General features: G+C 35.7%; 1 protein-coding gene across 2 annotated transcripts in view; it reads left to right on the top strand.

Annotated features, from left to right (window-relative positions):
* The first annotated feature begins 8,534 nt into the window (after positions 1–8,534).
* NKAIN2 (sodium/potassium transporting ATPase interacting 2) overlaps positions 8,535–21,680 on the top strand; it is a 412,538-nt gene continuing 399,392 nt past the window's right edge. Inside the window, exon 1 of one of the 2 annotated variants that reach the window (XM_072408848.1) lies at positions 8,535–9,032. In XM_072408848.1, coding sequence (XP_072264949.1) covers positions 8,979–9,032 — 54 coding nt within the window. In that variant the 5' untranslated portion in view covers positions 8,535–8,978. The remainder of the gene's footprint in view (positions 9,033–21,680) is intronic. The other variant, XM_072408849.1, reaches the window with a different exon arrangement.

Consider the following 21,680-nt stretch of genomic DNA (forward strand, 5'->3'; position numbering starts at 1 on the left):
TGGCCTCTAAGTGGATCTCTCTCTAGTGATGAGTATCTGAATTGTAATTTGAAGGGTAAAGCGGACCTAAACTCAAAGTTTTTACTTTACATAAAAGGGTAGACAACCATTTTATATAAAGTAAAAATAGTCTTCCTTTTTTTTCAAATGCAACCTTCTCTTTCTATCAAGACTTGATAGCAACATAGATACCTAAATCACACATCCCATGACATGCCTAAGATCGGACATGCCCAGAAGGGACATTTTCCTACACTGAAAGGAAAGAGATGCTGATCTCATGCATGCCCACAGGCTACGGAGGTGTGAGATCAGGTGACGTAGCCAGAAAAAAGAAAAAGAAGAATAAAGATGGTGGCCCTTGGCCCTTCTGCATCGCTGGGATAAGGAAGAATTCCAGGACGGCACAGGACCTGATCAAGGAAAGGTGAAAAGTTTATTTTTCCGTTTATTTCCACATTAAGTACATACATTGAATAGAATATTGCTATATTTGTCACAAATAGCCATATCCCCAAAACTAACAATATGAAACAATAATGAAACAGAATGAAAAAGTGGGCTAACAATTTATTTGTGCCCACTGCTTGTGACTTTCTCCCTGTTTCCTTTCCTCCCTTCTTTCTCATCTTCTTCTTCCATTTATCATCCCCTTTTTACTAATTAATCATTTAAATATGTCTAATGCAATGTTTTTTACCTTTTTCTATGTTCCGGCAGGAAACCATGATGGGCTTCTGGAAGCTTCTAGGCATGAGCCAGTAGGATATATATGGAGGTTCGGTGTCAGTGCTTCACTGTTTACCTGACAAGACTGAAAGAAGCTCCCAATCTCCCCCCTTCCACTTTTAACTGCTTTTAATGTTGCTGCCATACTTATGTGGTTTGTCATGCCTTATTAGGGGGTAACTAATTGGGTATGGATTTTGTTAAATAAAATTGCTCAAGCTCTAGTGGCTGAGCAAGTTTATTTATTGATATGTAATGAATTTTCTTGAAAATAAGCTAAGATATTAAAACCAATAAAGTGCCGCAGCCATTTATTGCCAGTTAAAATTGTTGTAGTGTCTTTAATATATTTTGATTTATATATTATGTATATATACATATATACATTTACTTGGGTGTTGGGTTGGAGGAGTAACATCTGCAATCCAATGTCTGTTATGTCTGTCATTTACATATCTGAATTTTAACATCACCTTGGGTAAAATATATATCTATTTGTGTGATTGATCTTTGTACAACGATCTATGCTAAGATTATATTTTGTATGTTTATGTTTTTTTTTTCTTGTTTTCATCAGTTTAAGGTTATTTGTGTTTGTGGCTCGGCTATCAAATCCCCTGAAGAAGCCGCTGATGCTTCAAAATGTGTTGGGTTTATATAGAATGTATGTATTTGATGTTTTTTGCAGTTCTACTATGTATGACACATTGTAATTCCTAAACCAAGTGTCTGGATTTTTATTGAATAAAGGTATGTAATGTTTATATTTTTATCATTTTGGAAATAAAAGTTATATATATGAAGAGGCTAGAAATTTCTTGCCTGGGGCCATTCACTTAGAATAGGACTTTCTGTTTATAAATTAGTTCTGCTTTAACTATTTCACTGCCAATATTCACTGCCATGGTGGTGGAACACGGTATTACGGGTTTTGACACTATTCCTCCACCAGGTTCTACTTCATCACATGTTTACAGCACAGACAATATTGCTCTGTTTCATGCAGAGGGAAGAGAGGCAGATGAATGGTAGGCACCCTATTGTCTTTCTCAAATAAAAACAGTAGTAGCCTTTAGCTGTCAAGTGCTAGTGGTCCAGTATTTATAATTGTCAAACAATGTGGTGAGACAGTGCCCCTGATTCATCAATAAAATCCGCACTCGCTGGAAGCGCGAAAGTACGCACGGCCATCGATCGCGGATTACCGCGGTCCGGACTCGAGTGTGCGCGTACCCGGCTCCGGCCGCGATCTTTTTCAGTTGCTGAATAGCGCGATTGCGTACGATTTTGGATCGCGAATACGAATGCGCGACCGATAATCCGATTCTGCTTGATGAATCAGGGGCAGTGTCTCTAATTTTAGGACTAATGAAAATATAGTACAAGTATGTAATTTAGCTGGTGGCATAGCACAAATTGAAATTTCAATGTTGGTGCCACTGGGCATATACATTCTATGCTTCTAAGGTCAGTTTAATAGAAGCTGCCATAAAATTGACTGTTCTAAAACTAGCATTTACAGGTGTTGGACCTTGTGCTATGACAACCCGGGCACTTTTTCTTATGCACATGCTTGTTAAGTAGGTCCGAAGTAATGTAGGGATAGGCGAAGGGCCAAAGGAGGGAAGGCAGGAGTGAAAGGGGTTAATTATTAAGAGCAGTAAAGGATATGAGGTGATGGGGAGGGGTGGGGTCAAAGAGCAAACCTTATAAAGGGGGCTCAGTGTAGGAGGCTGTCAGGCTAGATAAGTAAGAGAAACATTCCCACCCGCCTTCCCTATAAGTTTGGAGAGATTGGGGGGGGGGGGGGCATAGTCATAGCAGCAAAGAATAGCATTTTTTTTGTAGGTCTTTGAGAGTTAAAAGATTGGTAGACAAGGAAAAATGGGGTGGGACCCATCAGGGTATGGTATTCCTGTTAACTGGAGCCCTGCACGACACTGGGTTGTTGTGGGGGCTAAGAGAGAAATTTGGATACCAACTAACTGTCCCTGAGCTGGTGTGGTGGCGGCTGGGGCCTGGTTGGGAAGTGGAAGGATATGGGTTAAGGGTTATTGAATGGGGTTACTCTCATGGATCTAAACAGGGTGAATTAGAATTTGCATACCTAAATATTGTTAATAATGTGTCATTGCTGTATGTTAAATTAAAAGTTAAGTTGTGTTAATAAAAAGGGCTGCTATGGCCAGTTTATCCCAAAAAGTGGTAGTGTGTTTATTTTGGGATTAAGGTATATGATAAAAGGTGTGGGATAAATTGGTGTGAAAAGAGCAGTGAATGGCTTCCTCAGCTCTACCCTAGTCATGATTACATGACTCACTAAAGCCGATTTACTAAATTTAAAAATGGTTAACACAAAGACCCTGATTTAATAAAGCTCTCCAAGGCTGGAGAGAATACACTTTCATCAGTGAAGCTGGGTGATCCAGCAAACCTGGAATGGATCTGGTCCAGGATTCAAAACTTTTGATGGCTAATAGCAAATTAGTTTTAAAAATCATTTCCATGTTTTCTGGATCACCCAGCTTCACTTCTGAAAGTGTATTCTCTCAAGCCTTGGAGAGCTTTAGTAAATCAGGGCCAAAGTATTGTGTACAGATTCACTACTCAATCATATAAAAAACAAATCTCTGTTTACCTATTTCATCAGCACATAAGGGTCACAACTCTTAGGAACCATGTCAAGTAAATTGCACCATAAAAAACAACAGCAAAAACTCTTCAATTTGCTTTCCTCATTGACTTCAATACAATTTAGCTAAAATGTTAATAGACTTTGAATTAAAATCCTTTAAAACAGGAATGAAAACATACCTCTCCTGTTCTTAGAATTCCTGGATATTCTATGGTCTCATGTAGCTCTCATTGGATTATACTTCTTACTACAAATAACTGATTTAATCTAGGATAGCACAAGGCCAAGGTGGTGAAACGATCACAAATTAGAGTCTACATTTTCTTTTTGCTGCAATTTTAGGTTAGTGTACAATACCAATTGTTACCTTAAAAAGAATACTAAGAAAAAAGAATCCTATACTAAATCAAATGTGTTGAATCCAAATCTAAATTCCAATTCTGCCTAGGACGTCAGGATCTTAGGGTAATTAGGTGAATAGACGCGATTAGCTACATTCTTTCGTTCTGCAGTTACTATGTAATCTCTTTACCAATTTTTGCCACATAGTTCTAATAAACACACATGATTCCAGCATGGTTTTCAGCTCGCTGGTTGCTCAGAAAGTTTTATGCAACTAGAACAAACAAATCCGAAGCAGCAAGTTCAAGGGGTTTGAGTTTGTCTCTGAATGTGGCATCATGCATCAAATTGCGGATTTGGGGACCAACAAAAATGCTTGCTTTCAGTTTGGCATCTGTTATAACTTTTCCAAACTTGTCCTTCAGATACTGAAAACCCATACCATCTCCATCCATTGCAACAACAAAGTTTTTCATTATTCCAAGTTTAATATGAAGGGCCAGAAGGTAAACTTTCAGTGGCTCAATGAGTGATTTATGCTTCACGTTGTACTGGCCAGTACAAAAACAGTGTGTTTTGTTTGTACTTTGTAATAGTTGCTGTCATCACGACTGTTCCACAGACACAGAAAGCACACATATTTTGTATATCAAAACTGCAGGCCAAAAAGAGTCCCACCACCTTCAGGTCACCAAAAAAGCGTTCCACTTGTGTTCTGAATAGTTAATCAATTTCAACATGACCTTCATGGATTTGTATGTCTCCTTCATTCCCTCAGCATGAGCAAGAGGTAAAGAAGGTTTTCTGTTACCTTTACGCAGCAATACAGCTTTCAAAACCTGCTTTGCTCGAGTCTATGAACAATCTCCACTGTTTTGGTATGTATTCACAACCTAACTCCATCATCAGACTACTCACATCGGTACAGAAGCAAATGTCATTTTCCAGCTTGTAATATCCTACGGACATTGTGTGACCATCAAGAAAGTGTGAAGTTTTCGTTCCTTTTTGTAGCAAATTCCACTCCTTTAAGGCTAACAGTTCAGACTTCTCTTTTTACAAAGACAGGTCCCTTACTAGATCATCTAAATCTGATTGGCTTATAAAATGTGGCTTACCCTCTTTAAATTGGGGTTTATAACATTTATTAACATCGACATCATCCTCTTGTTCCTCATCCGACATGTCACTGTCAGTAACAACAGATGTAGCAGGTACTGGCACTAGACTCTATGCATCATGTGGCACTGGCTTCAGAGCAGATTCACAATCAGGATAGATGACTTTTGACTTAGTCTTCTTCGAAAACCCAGCAATTTTGCTCATACAGAAGTAGCAGTCCGAGTGATGATCTTTTAGCTCACACCAAACCATAGGCGCAGCAAAAGGCATTTTATTCTTTTTCCCATTCAACCATTTATTCTTTTTCCCATCTAACATAACACACCTGACAGCAGATATGAGGTGCCCAGCTTTTATCCTGATCTCCAATTTTACATCCAAAGTAATACTTGTAAGAAAATCTCACCCTCTTGGTTAGGTTCTTGCGTTGATCACACTGGGTATATTTGCCACAAATGTAGCAAAAATTGTCCGGTTTATTAACACAGCTGCGCCTACTCATATTTAGCTCAAAACAGACTCATTATGGCCTAGCTGTTCTTTCCCATAAGATGGTTTCGCACTAGAGACAAGCCCTTAGTCCATCTCGCCTTATATACCTATTTCTTAAGTCAGCTCACTGACTTGCCCAGACATGCCCTGTCGCAGCTGGAACATGCATGCCACCAGGGGGCGTGATTCAGATGAGGGGGCAGAAGGGATTGTGGTAGCTGCCACTGTTATAATGTTCCCATGTAAAAATGCATTACCCAATTACCAACCATTTGAACAGCTATACCAAGCCTATAACTTAAAATCTGTACGTGATAGGTAAATTCTGAGTTCATATTTGGAATCAGCACACTCGATATCATGTAAATCACATGTGTTATTCCCAGTCGCAAAATCGTTGCTGTGCAGTGTAATGATAGGTCACTTGTCCATAAGTTATCTGTTGTGCATTATTGTCGGTCATCAGTAGATGTCACTGTGTCCTTATATAACGTTGTACAAACACTTTAGTCTCTGACAGCTCTGACCTGTCAAACCAGGGACAAATGCACTTCCAGGACATGCCACTAGGTGTAAAAACCAAGAATTGTTTTCTAATGCTATTTCAAGTCAAAAAGTCTAAATTTATAAATAAGTATATAAAGTACCACTATTGTTTTGCTGCCCACTTGTCATTCCCTCTGCCTTTTCAAAAGAACAAACCTTTGTGTATAAAGACTTTTTAGGTTTTGTGATTTCTTTCGATAGTCTAATCAAAATCAAACTGGAACCCTAACATTAGTGGAAATGTAATATTTTGTCCTTTGACTATTCGCCCTGCAATTCGTTAAAATCTTCATGAAATATACATTTTTAGGTTTTTGTCATCCCTATTGAGCAGTGTTTCTAAACCTGGGTTGCTCCAGAGGTTGCAATGAGCACTTTGTGACTCTCAGGTCAGTTTAAGTGACACCAATGATATTTCCAGTTATCTGTAAAGGTGGCATTTTTCATACTATATTCACATATGGTAATGATAGCAGGGGTTCTCTGAAGATCTGAATGTTAAAGGGTGACGTTCAATATCATATTGTGTTCTAACCCAAAATAACATTTCTGTCTTTCCCTGATCTCACTGTAGGAAACTGAAAAATATTTGCTGCTATAGGTCTCTATGTTTTCTGACTATATTGGTAAATGCATTGCTGTACCTGATAGAAAACATGATGCTAGGAGGCTTGTGTGCTAAGTTAAGGTATGAAGCAACCGAAGGATGATTTATTAGTATATATATTGAGGTCTGTTTATTAAGCAGTGACTGACATTTCCTGAAACATTCCCTGGTGGAGAATCTTGTGTTTAAATAGCAGTAACTGATTTTCCATGTTTTGGTGAATGTCAAATTCACTGCTTTAAACAAAGACCCCAATGTATTTGATATTATAGAAATATTAAGTGTATGCATTTCTTTCCATAATGAGAGAAACAAATCACCCATCTAGTGTTTCCTGAATTCATATTAAAAAAGTATAATAATGTTTATATTGCATGATAATAATAAACATAAAAACTCCCATACAAAGTACAAAATAATATTTATATATTACTGTGTTTGAGGATACATATGTTTGTGCCTGAATTAAAAATGTAATACTGCTGATCAAATCCCCCCTATGGTACAAACTTGTCATTACATCTAATGCAATTTCTTCCTAGCAAGGGTGTACTGAGTTTCCAGCATGCTAGTGCCTGTAAACTGATGTTTTACTTTCATAGGTCATATTATATTAAAAAAAAACAACCTGTATGTCCTGACTCGTATATGTTGTGTAGAGTTCTCCTTATTTTTTACAACTAGTTTGAACCTTGGTAAGGAATTTATTTTTTTCCTGTGACCCCATTGAAAAGACTTTCCTCCAATGAGAAATAACTATAGACACAGAGACAACAAACTTTTTTTGCAGAGTAGGGAAGGTTTGGCACATCAGGTTTTTATGCTTTCTGTGTCTTGGTAACCACCGTTCTTGGTTCTCCTGCCATAGAAATAGCATGTAGGGAGTGATCCTTCCCCATTGGGGACACAGAAAATCCTAATTGGGGTTTTATCACTCCTCTACTCTAATAAACACAAAACAAAAAAAAAAATATTATGGTAGGCGTTGGTTTTATTACTTTCACTGCCAAAGGTGTGTCCTTCATATTAAAGCTTTCAAAGGGTTAAAACAAGTTTAAGGCTGCAACAGTTTTCAGTGTAAGACTCAGCATTATATATAGAAAATGATCTGCATGACTGGAGAGCCACCCAACCTTATTTTCTTGATCTGCCCCCCTCTGTATTAAAATGCTATATAAATATTTTATAATGAATTGAAAATAATACAATTGCTATAATTTTTATAATTAAAGAACTCCACTACCACACACAATTGCAAAGGTGCCTGTATGGGGTGCACCTATATATGCAAACAACATTTGCATGACGTGTATTGACAATCACTGCATACTCTGCAGTGACAGATATAATCAGATATATAATTATACTGTATACATATCAGCATTGCCTATTGATAATTTTGGGTACAATATTTTTTGAAGTATTGCGACTTTTGAGTCCTGACCTATTAGGAATCTATTTACTTAACTGCATCTTTTAACCACAACTTTTATTTTGTTTTATTTTGTGCCAAAAAATGGGTCTATAATATGTGTGTATGCTAAAATGTATTTAGTGTATTATTACTGAACATATAGAATTGCAGATCAGTTGAACAAATATTGTGTGAAAAAAAAAAAATATTTAATTCTATGGGGGCTGTTTTTAGATTATATACATGTAGTGAACCTGGTTGAGAACCAAATATTTTGTGGTTGAGAATCAAACATTGCCATTAAAAACGCATGGATCTGGAAGCTTTTCCAAGAGAGAATGTTTGGTGAATGTCAGGTTCACTGCTTTATAAATAAAGCCCATATTGTTTTAATTTTCTAGCCAGATTTTAACATGCAAACAATTGTTAACTTGACAGCAGAATGTTTGTAGCTGGGTATCATTCTTCTCCATGTGACTTGCAAGTTAGAGGTTAGATGTCCATATTTTAGGACTCTTCCCATAAGTCCCCAGACAACCTTTCCATATAAGAGTTTGAACTGCCTATCAGATGACTATATGACCATAGACAAGGAGGAGAAATAGGTGGTGAAGAAAGTGAGAGAGGATCCCCCTGTGGTCCCCCTCCTCCTCTTCTTCTCACACCTCCTCCTCCTTCTTCTTCTTCTTCTTCTTCTTCCCCTTGTGTGGATGTGAGCATCCCTCCTCTGCTGTATGTGATCCATGCTCAGCAGCACTTCCATAGCTTCCAGCATGCAGGCTCTGCGATGTTACCAGGCTGCTTGTACAAGCTGCCTGCAACCCTGGGATATATGAGCCAGCTGCAGAGATCAGCCTCTTGTGTGTGACTCCAAAACCCCCTGATTGATCCTTCTGTTACCAGTAAAGGTATGCTGAGGCTGCAGGTGAACTTCTAGGTCCTAATGCCTTTCCTTTCCATTTTTTGGATAAAAGAGTCAGCTCAGAGACCAGCAAAATCCAGGCAGGAATCAAACCTTTCTTTCTGCTATTTGACTTCACCAGGAGGCAAGTGACACAAGGGATCTTGAACAGCAGGCTTTTTTGGAAATCATGGGTTTTTGCAGTGGCAGGTGCACATTGATGTTTATATGTGGGATGCAACTGGTAAGTGACACAAGGGTATCTTTACTCATCCTTAATTTGTCAGATGGTCTGTCACTGTCTATCAATGCAGGCTGATCATTGTAAGCTCTTGCTGGCTCTATGTGTGCTTTCTGTATTCAGTTACATCTTACAATGCTTTGAAATACTTTTTTTTGCTTTTATGTTTAGTGTATCAGATGCAGGTTGCGTGAACAAACCGGTACCTCTACTAGTCCAGGTAGAGCAGGGTGTCAGAATGGAAATAGTTAACCTTGTAGACATAGAGACCCCACTTGCCTGGAAGAGTCTCTAAGGATAAAAGTGAATTATTAGGAAGATGTGAGAAGGATGTCACTAATCTTGTAACAATCTGAGTGACCTGGGGATGCTGCATTTACCTGGTACTTTATGGATTACCAGGCTGTAGCTTTCTGATTCTGTCCATCCGCTTGTGTGAATGGGACTGGTATGTGTTTAAACTGAATGTATCAGACAGCACACAATTCCTTTTTTTATGTAATGCATTAAAGATTAATACACATGTGCAACTCTGTCATACTTAGAATGCATGAATGTTACATTACAGCATCTTTGAAGCGTTGTGTATCATCAGAAGACTAAAGAGTACATAATAGCGGAATGCCTAGGAAGATAATAAGGGTTTGGTTAAGTGTAATTAATGTAATTTTAGATTTTAACTGCATTTAAGTATCATTGATTATTGTAAATCTCATGTTGGCTTGATGTGCAAAAGACAATGTTTTGTGGCTGGATCAATGAAAGTATAAACTTGCTTTGAATTTTCTAATTGCTTTTGCTTGTGTTTTTTTGCTTTGTGTATCATAAGAGCGCTCCAACTTTTTGGGGCGTTTATCATGTCCGGTTAGTATTTTGTGCGGTAGCTCTCTTTTTGTGCTGTGTAGCCCATTAAGCAGATATATCAATTTGACCTTACTCAATGATTTTCTGTTTGGAACTCTATACATATTTATCACGCAAGCCTTTGTTTAATTGGCAAGATTAATTCATTTACAGTCTAAAAGAACTGAAGTTGCATTGAGTAGAATAACACTGGGAGAAATGCCAATGTCCTTTTGTTTGTATTCTTGCACTCCCACAGCTTCAAAAGCGTATTTTTAAAAGCCAGAAGCAGTCAATATTTTGTGTTTTTTATAACATGATGTCCATGAATTACATTTGGAGAAAAAGGCAATGTCAGTAGGTTTGTTTCTTATATGGGCAATATTAATGATGGCACATGATGTCTGCATTATCTGTACTGTATATTGATGTTTTTATTAAAGCTGGACATTCTTCGATTTAAAAAAATAGAAAAAATTATGAAATTTATTTTATAGGAAATAAAGTACAGAACTCTCAAAAGTGTGATGATATCAATACAGTAAATAACAAAATGTCATGTCTCGAAAGTTTGTGGGCTTCTAGAAAATAACACTAGTTGGCAGCAGATGTACAATATCTCAGCTCAGTCAAGGTACCAATAGTTGTATTTCATTCAGCTCTGCTGAAGAGTTTTCTCTCAATGGTTGTACTCGAAAGGAATCTATAACAGTACAGAATATTGGCTGCAAAGTAAGGCAAATTTATATTAGCTATTTAGCGCACTATCCTGTGTGAAAGGTTCAGAAATAACACCTAACCTTTATTTTCACTGGTGCAGTTTACATTTTTGCAATTTAGCAGAGTAAATTATACGTAAGAATTTGCCGTAAAAGACAGTTTCCATAGGGATGGATGAAATCACTTTGAAAATACATTTATCATATACTGTACTATTGTGCTATATGTAGATTTTAATGCATTGAGCTACAGAGAAAGTTCCCTCCCCCCATAGAAAACATGTACAGAAAAGGCATGTTTAAATACAACAAAACACTCAAAATGTGAAAATATACATTAAAGCATGTGCCAGTTAAGCCCAGATGTGCAAATGTTGCTTTTTATTATACTGCTTTTTACTGTGTGACTTTTGGGGATTTACATTACAATAATTACTACAAAGGATATTTACTTTGGTATATGTATGCTCATTATTATCTATTGTTTTTATTTCTTACATATTGCATGTATGCATGCTTTATAATATATAATAACATTCATTATATAATATAATACCCCTATGTAATATTATGCTATTTAACTGTAATTTAAACATGAACGTTAATTGACCCAGATTGGCATAGTTGATATAGTATATAAAAAAATGTATAAGCAGATATTTTCATCCCCTGTGCCTGTTGTCACCTAATATCTAATGCATGTCAATGCTTTTATAGTAAATACAAAATGAACCTGACTATAGTTCAGCTATCTCCTAAAATTGTTATACAAATACGCAGGGATGGTATCAATTATTGCTTTGGAGTAACGTAATATTAATCAAAGGCCTTGGAAGAACAAGAGATTTTATAATAGTGCTATTCTTGTTATCTAAAATTTTACTCAAAACTGTTGTTCATTCACATAACATGATAAAGGATATATGTAAAATGGTAAATATTTGTTTTAGAATTGAACCAATATGATTGCAAATTCTCCATAGGCGTTTGTAAATTCCAAATATAGAAGAAATGGCTTTTAAGGTTGATAGTCAGTGGTGTGGGACATGTAAACATGAATGAGAGGCACATCTAAGTGTATTAAAGGATACCTAAAAGTCATGTCCTGTCTTTAAGGCGACTATTTCCAAACAAGTGTTGTTTAATGCATTAAGAAAAGAAAACATTTCACTGCAGAATCTGTTTTGATACAGTTTTATTGCATATTATGTTGAGTTTACCATTCCCAAGAACCCAGCAGTATCCCAAGCTTCTAGATTCTTACTGGACCTGATTTATTAAAGCTCTTCAAGATTGGACTATCATAGGGGAACCTGGGTGAACCAACAAACCTGGAATAGATCTTGGCCAGGATTGTGAGCATTTGCCAACTAATGATTTTTAGAAAACACATTCCAGGTTTGTCAGATCACCCCAGGGTTCTCCCAAGAACTTTTTATAGAGAGATGAAAAAGGAGGGGAGAGCAGCTCTATCCAAGGTAACAGAAATCCCCATCTTGGACAAATTTCCCTTCAACATTTATCCCCACAGGTCAATGTGTCATCCACAATAATGTGTCATCCATGACATCCTAAACATTTTGAATTACTGTAAATACGTTGTTAGGCACGTCTAGGTGGCTTATATTTTTAAAAGGGAACTGTAAGAATAAGGTCACAGGATATAAAGTATATGTAACAAACATTATATCCTATGCATATATATATATATATATATAAATAAAATTTTGCATATGTTAAAAAGCTACAGAAACATATATGACTCTAATCATGTGATGGGCAAGGTATAGTGAGAGTTAGAAAACTTGTGATTGGTAAAATGTGTACTGACACACAGAAAAGGTAGAATCTTTCATGACTTACCCCAATGCCATGGCGGGGGACAAGAACATTGATCATTTTATGACAGGGTTAAAAATACAGCATATTTGGGTACAATTTCTCTAGCATTGTACTTTGCTTATCTGCAATACATACACATCTGTATCTAGAGGGGTGCTTAAGAGTATCAAGTTGGTGCCTTTCCCAACGAGAGCTCCAGGGAACCAGCTTTAAAAAGCAATTTGGAAACTTCAGAAAGTAATTTATATCGGAATTCAAGAACATTTGTTAGTTGATTTCTCAAAGGCTATAAATTTCAACAACCATTCCTCAGAACAACAAAAGCAGAATTATTGTTATAGTCTTAAATTTAATAAGGACTTTATTTAGGCAAGTTAATTTACTGTCAGAACCTTCTTATCACAGAGGAATAGTTATTTACTTTGAACCTGATCTTTGGCTTTTCACATTAACCCAACAAATAAAAGATTAATAAATGTATTCCTTTTTTTAAAAAAAAGGGTAAATGTCTGGATTAGGTTTATTATTAGCCTTTGGCCAATCAGGGCTGATGACAGCAGAAGAGAGCAAAGTGATAGAAATGAGCTCATCTGTCTGATGCTAATTATAAATAAATAGGATTTATATAGCGTCAACATATTACGCAGCGCTTTATATGAAAAAGAAGTTTTAATTGACATATACAGACAGTGACACAGAAGGAGGAGAGGTCGCTTCTCTTTTCATGCCCAATCATAGGTTGGGGCAGGGACCAGATCTATTAGTTAACTGCATGAAATAAATGTTAGGTCAGCAGTTAGGTCTGGTAGTTCTGTGTAAGTAATAAATTGACAAAAATTTTATTGCCTATTTTATTTATTTTATTTTAGCCTTTTTGTGGTTTTTTACTCAACACATTTATATACCATAATAATTCACAATAAAGTGGACTTACCACTAAGAGATGATAAGCTGTAATTGTCGAACTCATTCTAAAGAATGCTATTTGCTGGGTGTAAAACTGTTCTTTTGGTGTAAGTATTTTCAGCCAACATTTGGGCTGCCTACTCAATCAAGGACAGCAATTTTTTAGGTTTCAAGAGGATTCATTAATATTAAAGGAAACGTACAACAACCAAACAAGCTGTATTTTTTAGAACCAGGTAAGAACTGGCAACTTACAAAATCTCTCTGGAGATGGTCTGCTTGAAAATTTTTACGTGCGCTTCAATTATAAAAGAACAACCTTCTACCCATCTGTTTTTCCAAAAGTGTGTACGGGGTTGATCCACTTCTTTACAACTTTCCTACTATTCCTGTATGCAGCTCAAAAATAGTTTACAAATTTACCCATTAAAGAATGCAGGACGGGTCATATTATGGGTGGTGAAAGAAGTAACTCGTTGTTGCCACTATTGAAGGAAAGCAGGCAGGAAAAGGGGTCAAATGTTCTGTGCATCCTTTTAAAAAAAGAACTCTGAGTGAGGTGACCTGCTTCAGGATTAAAACAATGTATGGTTACTTTAACAAGTATCTACAATGCCTACATAGCAGCATCATTAACATTATTGGTTTACGTAACCTGCTATTTCACTGGTTGGCATTCAACAGATTGAACTGACACATCTATAACTACTCAGCAGGAGCAAAAATCAGTGGAACCATTATGAATTACTTCTACAATTTTCCAAGATTCCATAAAATCTAGAAAACAAAATCAGTAGATTCACAAGAGGGTTTTATTGAAAATGTTAAATCTTTGATTTGTTTAAAGTGAAACATGTCACTCAATTTTTGCTTCAGTAAATCATACCTTCATATATATTGCATCATTAGTACTTTCAAAATTCAAAATCTCCTTTTTTTGGACTAAAGTACAAGCTTGGGCTATAAAGAATAAGAGAATGTCATTGCAAAGTGATCACTTGTTCACTTGGTTTAGGGACTAAAGTGAAGTCGTGTTCATAAGAGTAGCCAAGGAATAATCTTTTTTATTGGTAATATATTGTACAATATTTAAAAAAAATATTCTTCATAGCATATTGGAGAATGAAAGTAACCACATCTTACTTTAGCCATTAAATATTCTGGTAAATTCTGCAAATTCTTCTTTATTAGGTCAAGTACATTCCCAGAGTAAGTATAACTTTATATAACACAATACTGTAAGACGATTTACTAAACTAAGTGTACATTCTTCACTCCTCTTGCATTTCAACTCCATCGTGTATCTAAAATGTTCAAAATGTTCAACAATAAACAAGTATTGAATATAAACCAAAAGTCAAGAGCATGAAACCTTTGCATGCGTCACGTGCAAACATCCTAGGCTGGTGTTCCAGTCTACTGACTGAAGCAGGAAGGGCAGATGTTTATTGACCTTGGAAGGATGCCCTATGTTTGACTTAATACACCATTTTCTGATTGACTGCAGTTAAAGAGGTGCATCTAGTAAATGTCAAGCCCCCAGAATAAATGACTGCCGAGGTTATTGTACAGAATAATGAGTACTGCATAAGATGGTGGCATCCAAGTTTGGAAGAGTGGCAAGACAGTAAACAGTGATGGGACAAATTTATACATAGGAATTGTACACTGTAGAGATTTATTGGAAAGGGAATATACATATAAAATGACAAATAATGCTTTTTGTTCATGATTGCTTAAAGCAATCACAGGTTCACTTCACTGAACTTCAGCTCAGTAAATTAACAGAGGCAAGATGATACCACAAAAAGTCCTGGCCATCCAGGCAGAGAGGACCAAGAAATTGTCTCAGTTGAGTCTCTTGAAAGCCCCATTATATACTTACCTTTGCGATATCCCCCTCCACTTTAGTTTCAACCATTTGGTGATCTGAAAAGGTATTTCTAATCAGACACCTGGGAGTTCTAGGTTAGTAAATATAAATGGGATGGAGGGACTTTTAGGAGACCCTGATATGGACTGATTACTGGGAAACGTATTAAAGAGCCAGGTACAGTATAAGCAGAGGCTTTGGTAATCCTATATTCAGCATAAACCTATTTACTAAAGTCAATACAATATAACACGAGGTATACAAAAAGGTTCTGCACAGTGCCCTAAATTGCTGAGGATTTCAAAATCCACAGTCATCATTTATTTATGATACAGAATCTTTCATCACGCTGGTTCACAATGTCCAAACAACCTGTTGTTTTGGTTGCCTTCTTCCTGTCTTTTGCTTGTCATCTTTTTCCTGTCTTTTGCTTGTCATTGCTTTCCCTGTGGATACACTTGGCCTTGAAAAAAAACCCTCTGAAAAAAGACACATTTAATACAGAAATTAGCAGTGTACACAGAAGCGAACATTAGGCAGCTATTTACTTTACACAATGTGATTTATACATACTTCCTGCTTCATTATCATTGCTGATACAGAAAAGCTTGAAGAATTATATCCTGCTACCTCAGGAGATTTTGTAGTTCACAGCAGCATATAAAAGCAGCCCCGTGTATTGCAATATTTTTCACTCGTCCCCATATCTGTATGAATCCGCAGCGCTAGAAAACTTCACAATTTATGAGTCTTTTGCCAAAACATTAGTCATTGACCTCATAAGGAATTTTCTTTGCTTGATGAAATGTTTCAGGTATAATTATATTGTATGGAAATATTATCACTGGCTGAATATAGAGAGGGTTTTGCACACTGTAATTTTCTTCATTAAAATCAGGAGAATAATTCCACTGTATTGAAGTACAGTTTTAGCCAATACTTTTTTTTCTGGTTCTGGTTTGAGAATGGAAAATTTGCTTAAAAATGGACATTTCTGATCCTTTACAGTAAATCTTGGAATAAACAATCACTGTACAGACATTGCTCTCTTGGTTAATGGAAAGGGGAGGATGAGCGGGAAGTGCCATACTGTGTCCTTTCTACCACAGAAAATTGCTAAAGGACATCATAGGTTGCACTAACACTAAATTTCTTTATGGGATGATCATGAAAAAAAATCCAGAATTCGTAACAATTTTTCGTGAATCTCAATGGAGGAGATATACCCTCACTTCCATGTTGTTGGTAGAAAAGTCAGGGGCAGAAATGACAATAAAGACAAGAGGAAACCCTCTTCATTCTAAGGAAAAAAATACCTCTGTAACTAAGCCTTTGTTGTCTGGAACAATAAAGCTTTCACATAGACAATAGGCTCAAATCGCCCCTGACTGCTGCTCAATTTACCTATTCTGTTGTACCAAAAAACAGACTCTCATTAGCTTTATTACTTGACAATGTTTTTTTTACAAAAAGAGAGAACTAGAAAAAAGACACAAAAAGTATACAAATTTCAAATACCAAAATATGATAGATTAAATGAAATAAACTAAATTACTTCAAATATAAAATAACAAAAACTCCTCTTTAATTATTTCCAACCAAATTTCACCTGGGCCCTATTAAGCAAAACTAAGGAACCTTTTTATAAAGAAGTGACAGTGACATTCACTTAAATATTCCCCGGTGAAGAATCTTCCGGGACCATGTGCTTAGTAATGCTGCAGTAATTGATTCTCCACCAGGAAATGTTTCAGTGAATGTGAAATTTATTGCTTTATAAATAGACCCCAAGTGCTAATATACCACAATCAATTTCACCCAGATCAACCTTTTTATTCTTACCTACTATATATATCCAAATGGTTGTCAGTGAGACACGAGGATCTACACCAGTGTTTAATGGAACCCTACTTGAAAAACACCGCTCTACAAACTCTAAATTTTTGTCACCCTTTACCATTGTTTGTTGTTGTTTTATCCTTAATTCATGCAACACTTCACTCAATAAGATCATTATTATACTGTTACTTAACAGAACAGTGGCCTAGATGTGAGAAATTAATTTCACTACTTTTCTTCACCAACCAAGGAAAAACATTACAAACTAGTTTAAAGATGTATCCAAATGTCCTTAAACTGAATTCTTCTCTGTCCTGTGCTGGTTCTGTTAGATTGGTAGATAGGGTTAGGACTTATCAGAATGAATATCTGCTTCAGTTAAAAGACGGAATGAAATACATTACATACCATGGTATATAAATAATATACATAATGTTGTATACATACCTTGTATTCTACAACTTGTAATTCTGCAGTTAGATTAAATTAGCTTCATATAAATAATTTCTTGTTTAGACAAATCCATTTGTTTTATTAAAAGCATGTAGGAATCTTTAGAAGGAACACTGTAAATGTATCCATTCAAAGCTATTAATAAAATGAATAATAATAGTAATAATAAAATATTCAAAAGACCACCATCTTTAGGACAAGGAGAGAAATGCTCAGACTAGGAACACACCAAAAACATTATAATCCTTTCACAAATAATATAAAACTTGTTAAGTGGACTATCAAACATGCTTTTTTAACTTTTTTTATATAAAACCATACCATGTATACCTTTCCATAAAATTTGCTATTCCAGTTAACTTACCCTACATTTTAAGGTTTTGGTACAAGGTATTATAGACACGTGGGTTCTTGTAAATACAAGATTATTTGATCTCATCTTGCCAGGTATTAGTTTAATGAAAGCTATAGATGAAAAAATAATGGAAAGGAAAACAACATCTAAGTGTACAAATGTTTTTTGAGTATTCCAGTGGTTTTATCTTTGTTATGATAACAAATAGTATGATTCTAATAGATACCCCCTTTTCTTTTGTTGTCTAACAGAATGAATATAATAATAGTCTTAGGACTTCCTAGGTGAGTTGTTAAGTAGGAGGTCTTACCTTCTGGTGTTGTGTGAAGCTCATAGATGGTCTATAGAAGATTTTATTTTATGTGCTGAGGACTAATTATTAATGAATTTACTTTTCACCACTTTGGTGGTGGTCCATGTGCTTGGGCTTAGACTTCCAATGATGAGATCCTGAGAACATTTCCAACTGCCTACCAGTGTTCATTTTAAATAGGTTTGCAATAGTCCCAAGGAAACATTATATACATGATTTTCTTCTCTTGAAACACTAGCAAAAACACACAGAAACACAGTTGAAAAGGATTGAAAAACATTTACTTTATAACATCTGGTTTTAGTGTAATCCAAGCTACTTGTTCCAAAGATAAGATAATAATTTAGCATTACAGTGGTGTAAAAAATATTGAATACACATTTAAAGATATATTGGCCCATAGTGTAGTTTTTTTACCATTGCCTATCTTGGTAACTTACCTGTTAGTCTTTTTATGTGTTATGCTTTCGTTGGAATGATCACCCACTACCAAATACCAGTGTAAGAGCATTAAAGCAAACATTTGCTCAAAGGGTAGAAGCTGCTGTGCTGACCCGCCACAACCCTCCAGTATTACCGATTTCAGCTGGATGTGCAGAGACTGGATTTCCTATTTCAGTTGGATGCAGTCATATGACTGCTGAATTGAAGCCAAACTTTAGTTTGTGCTTAGATAGGTCCGTTATTGTAGAATGGATGGGCAATGTTCCTTCTGCAATAAATCACACAATGCCAGGTCACACCAGGACTGCTGGGACCAAATGAGAGTGCACAAGAGTTACATCATCCAGACCTGGTTATTTAAGATGATCAAAGAATATAACCAATAAGAAGTTAAGGAAGAAGATGGAGGCACCCATAACGAGGACAGGTAAGAGTATTTAAAAAAATTGCAATCAAGCAGGTAAGGTTATTTTATTGCAGAAAAGGACATCTCCTGTATCTTTTGCAATAAATAAACTGCCTGATTGTATTTGACCCGAAAAAGAGTTTAGTCTTGCTTTAGGTTACACAAAACGGCATGGGTATGATAATTACAGATTTGAACATACATTTTGTTGAGTTTTATCCATGCTCTCAAGCTGCTTTCCTTACGCAGAATGCACGTCAGAGTATACACAGGAGGATGATGACAGTTTTGGGTTAGAATGATACTTTATAATGTGAGAAGTTGTAAAATTTGTATAATAATTCCCAAAAAATGGGTTGCCAATATGAAACATCACTCTTATATCCCATAACCGACATTTGTACGTTGCACTAGAGTGCTCTGTAAGCTTATTTTATGTTACATTTTACCTATTCCTCCTTGAATGTTTGAAATTAAATCATCACATCAATTTTTTTTCACATACCTTTTTTGTAGTGTGTACCAGGACAATATCTAATCTTTCAAGTTGCAAATAAAAGAAACCTTACTTGTCCATTGCCTAGATATAAAGCTGCTTAAACCTGCCTTTATTCTCAGAGCAGACTGACCCCACACTGCTATTAGCAGCTCTTACCTTTGTAGCATATTTTACAAGAAGAAAAGGTCGAGTTAGTTCTGAAAAGAGAAAGCATACTTGCCAACTTTACTTACCATGGAAGCAGAAAATATGCTTTAGGGTGAGCAATTCATGCAACAACAAATTTGGGATGATAAACGTGTATTTTTACAGTAATCATTACATTTAGAATCATTAATAATTAAAAGATCAATTAATTCACATATGATATTATAGGTGTAGGCAGAGGCTGGTAGGGTGATTCAGATCCCAAAGTGAGCATTCTTCATAATGCTTCATGGTCAAAATTCTTGACCTCGTGTGTACACTTGGGAGTTTTTGGGTGCTCCTGCTTATCCTTGCACCTCAATACACTCTCCATAACATAAATAAATGACTTTCATCTGTTTATAAATAATTTCACCCGGTATATGTATATATATATATATATATATATATATATATATATATATATATTTATATATATAAATATACATTTTGATTATTAATAGTAAAAAATTTATATAAATAAAAACCAGTGAGAAAGTAGGCTCAGTTTACAAAGCTTTAAAATAAGCATCCACATCCTAGTGTGTTAGCTTCACTCCTGTGTTATTTGCCAGGTAGTACTAGTATACTAGTATTTGGTCTTGTATGCTTTCTGGTAGACATTTTATTCAAGCCAAGATCCCAAAAGCATACTGGCAATTTAGGTTGTGTGACATATGGTAAATTTTAGCATTACAGATGGCCATCAGGGATACAAGACTTCTCTAGAGCTGCCCCAACTCTCTGGAATGATCTTCCTCGTCCTATTCGGCTTGCTCCTACTTTCTGCTCATTTAAAAGAGCACTCAAAGCCCATTTTTTCAAACTTGCCTACCCAGCTTCTTCTGTCATTTGAAACCATCACTACTTCCCAGCACTACATATCCCCTCCCTATTGTATGTAAATTCCCCCACCTACTAAATTGTACGCTCTTCGGGGCAGGGTCCTCTCCTCTTGTATCACTGTCTGTATTAGTCTGTCACTTGCAACCCCCAATTAATGTACAGCGCTGCGTAATATGCTGGCGCTATATAAATCCTGTTTATTATTATTATTATTATTATTATTAATAATAATAATAATAATATTAATAATAATAATGAAGAGAGGCCATAGATAATCAACATATTGATATAATTTTTCTATTCAGCAGCATTCTTTTCTATGTATGCTGTCATTCCACTCTACATTAATTTAGTACATTTATGTTAAAGAACATTTACAGTGCAGTGTCCCATTTCTAAATGGGTTTATAACAACTTTGTGTATATCATAATGTAGCCTTGAAACATTATTCAAAGTATGCTTATTTTTAGAACTGAAAATTGAAAATAATGTATTTATTTGATGATTACAGTGTATTTTTAATATTACATAAAACACAATAATTAAATAAAACACCATTTCTTTAGCTTATTAACATTTACAGACAAAGCTTTGATGACGTTAATGGGAGTATTATGATTAGGATCCACTGAACAGACAAGCTGAAGGTGACAAAATAATTAGGAAAATAAAATACTGGTAACTAGATTCCAATGAACTGTTATTATTTCTTAAACACAGTTGTCAATTAATACATGTTTCATTTATGTTCTAAACTAAAATATTTATTATATGAATTGGCAACTAAGCCAACTCAGCCAATTTGCCAACTCAGCAGGTTCACTTTAACTTAGTCCTCCCAGCGGCACATACACACCTTCTTTTTGTTCCGGAACTACTCCACTGTTCAACCATGGTGATAAAATGTCACCTAGCTTAGACTGTGAGTACCTGTGTGACACCAATGATTAGTCTAGTGTTGTCATATAGAGTAATTCCTTTCCCTCCTGGTGCTTGGTAGAGTGGCTATATGAACAAAGAAAATGTATTATATGCCTGCTGCTTTATCTAACCGGGAAAAGTACAGAGTATTTAATATTATCTTGTATTTATATTTGGCCATAATATAAAGCGCTTTACAATGTCC

The sequence above is a fragment of the Pyxicephalus adspersus genome, chromosome 4, assembly GCF_032062135.1.
Source record: "Pyxicephalus adspersus chromosome 4, UCB_Pads_2.0, whole genome shotgun sequence".
Taxonomy (NCBI): Eukaryota; Metazoa; Chordata; class Amphibia; order Anura; family Pyxicephalidae; genus Pyxicephalus; species Pyxicephalus adspersus.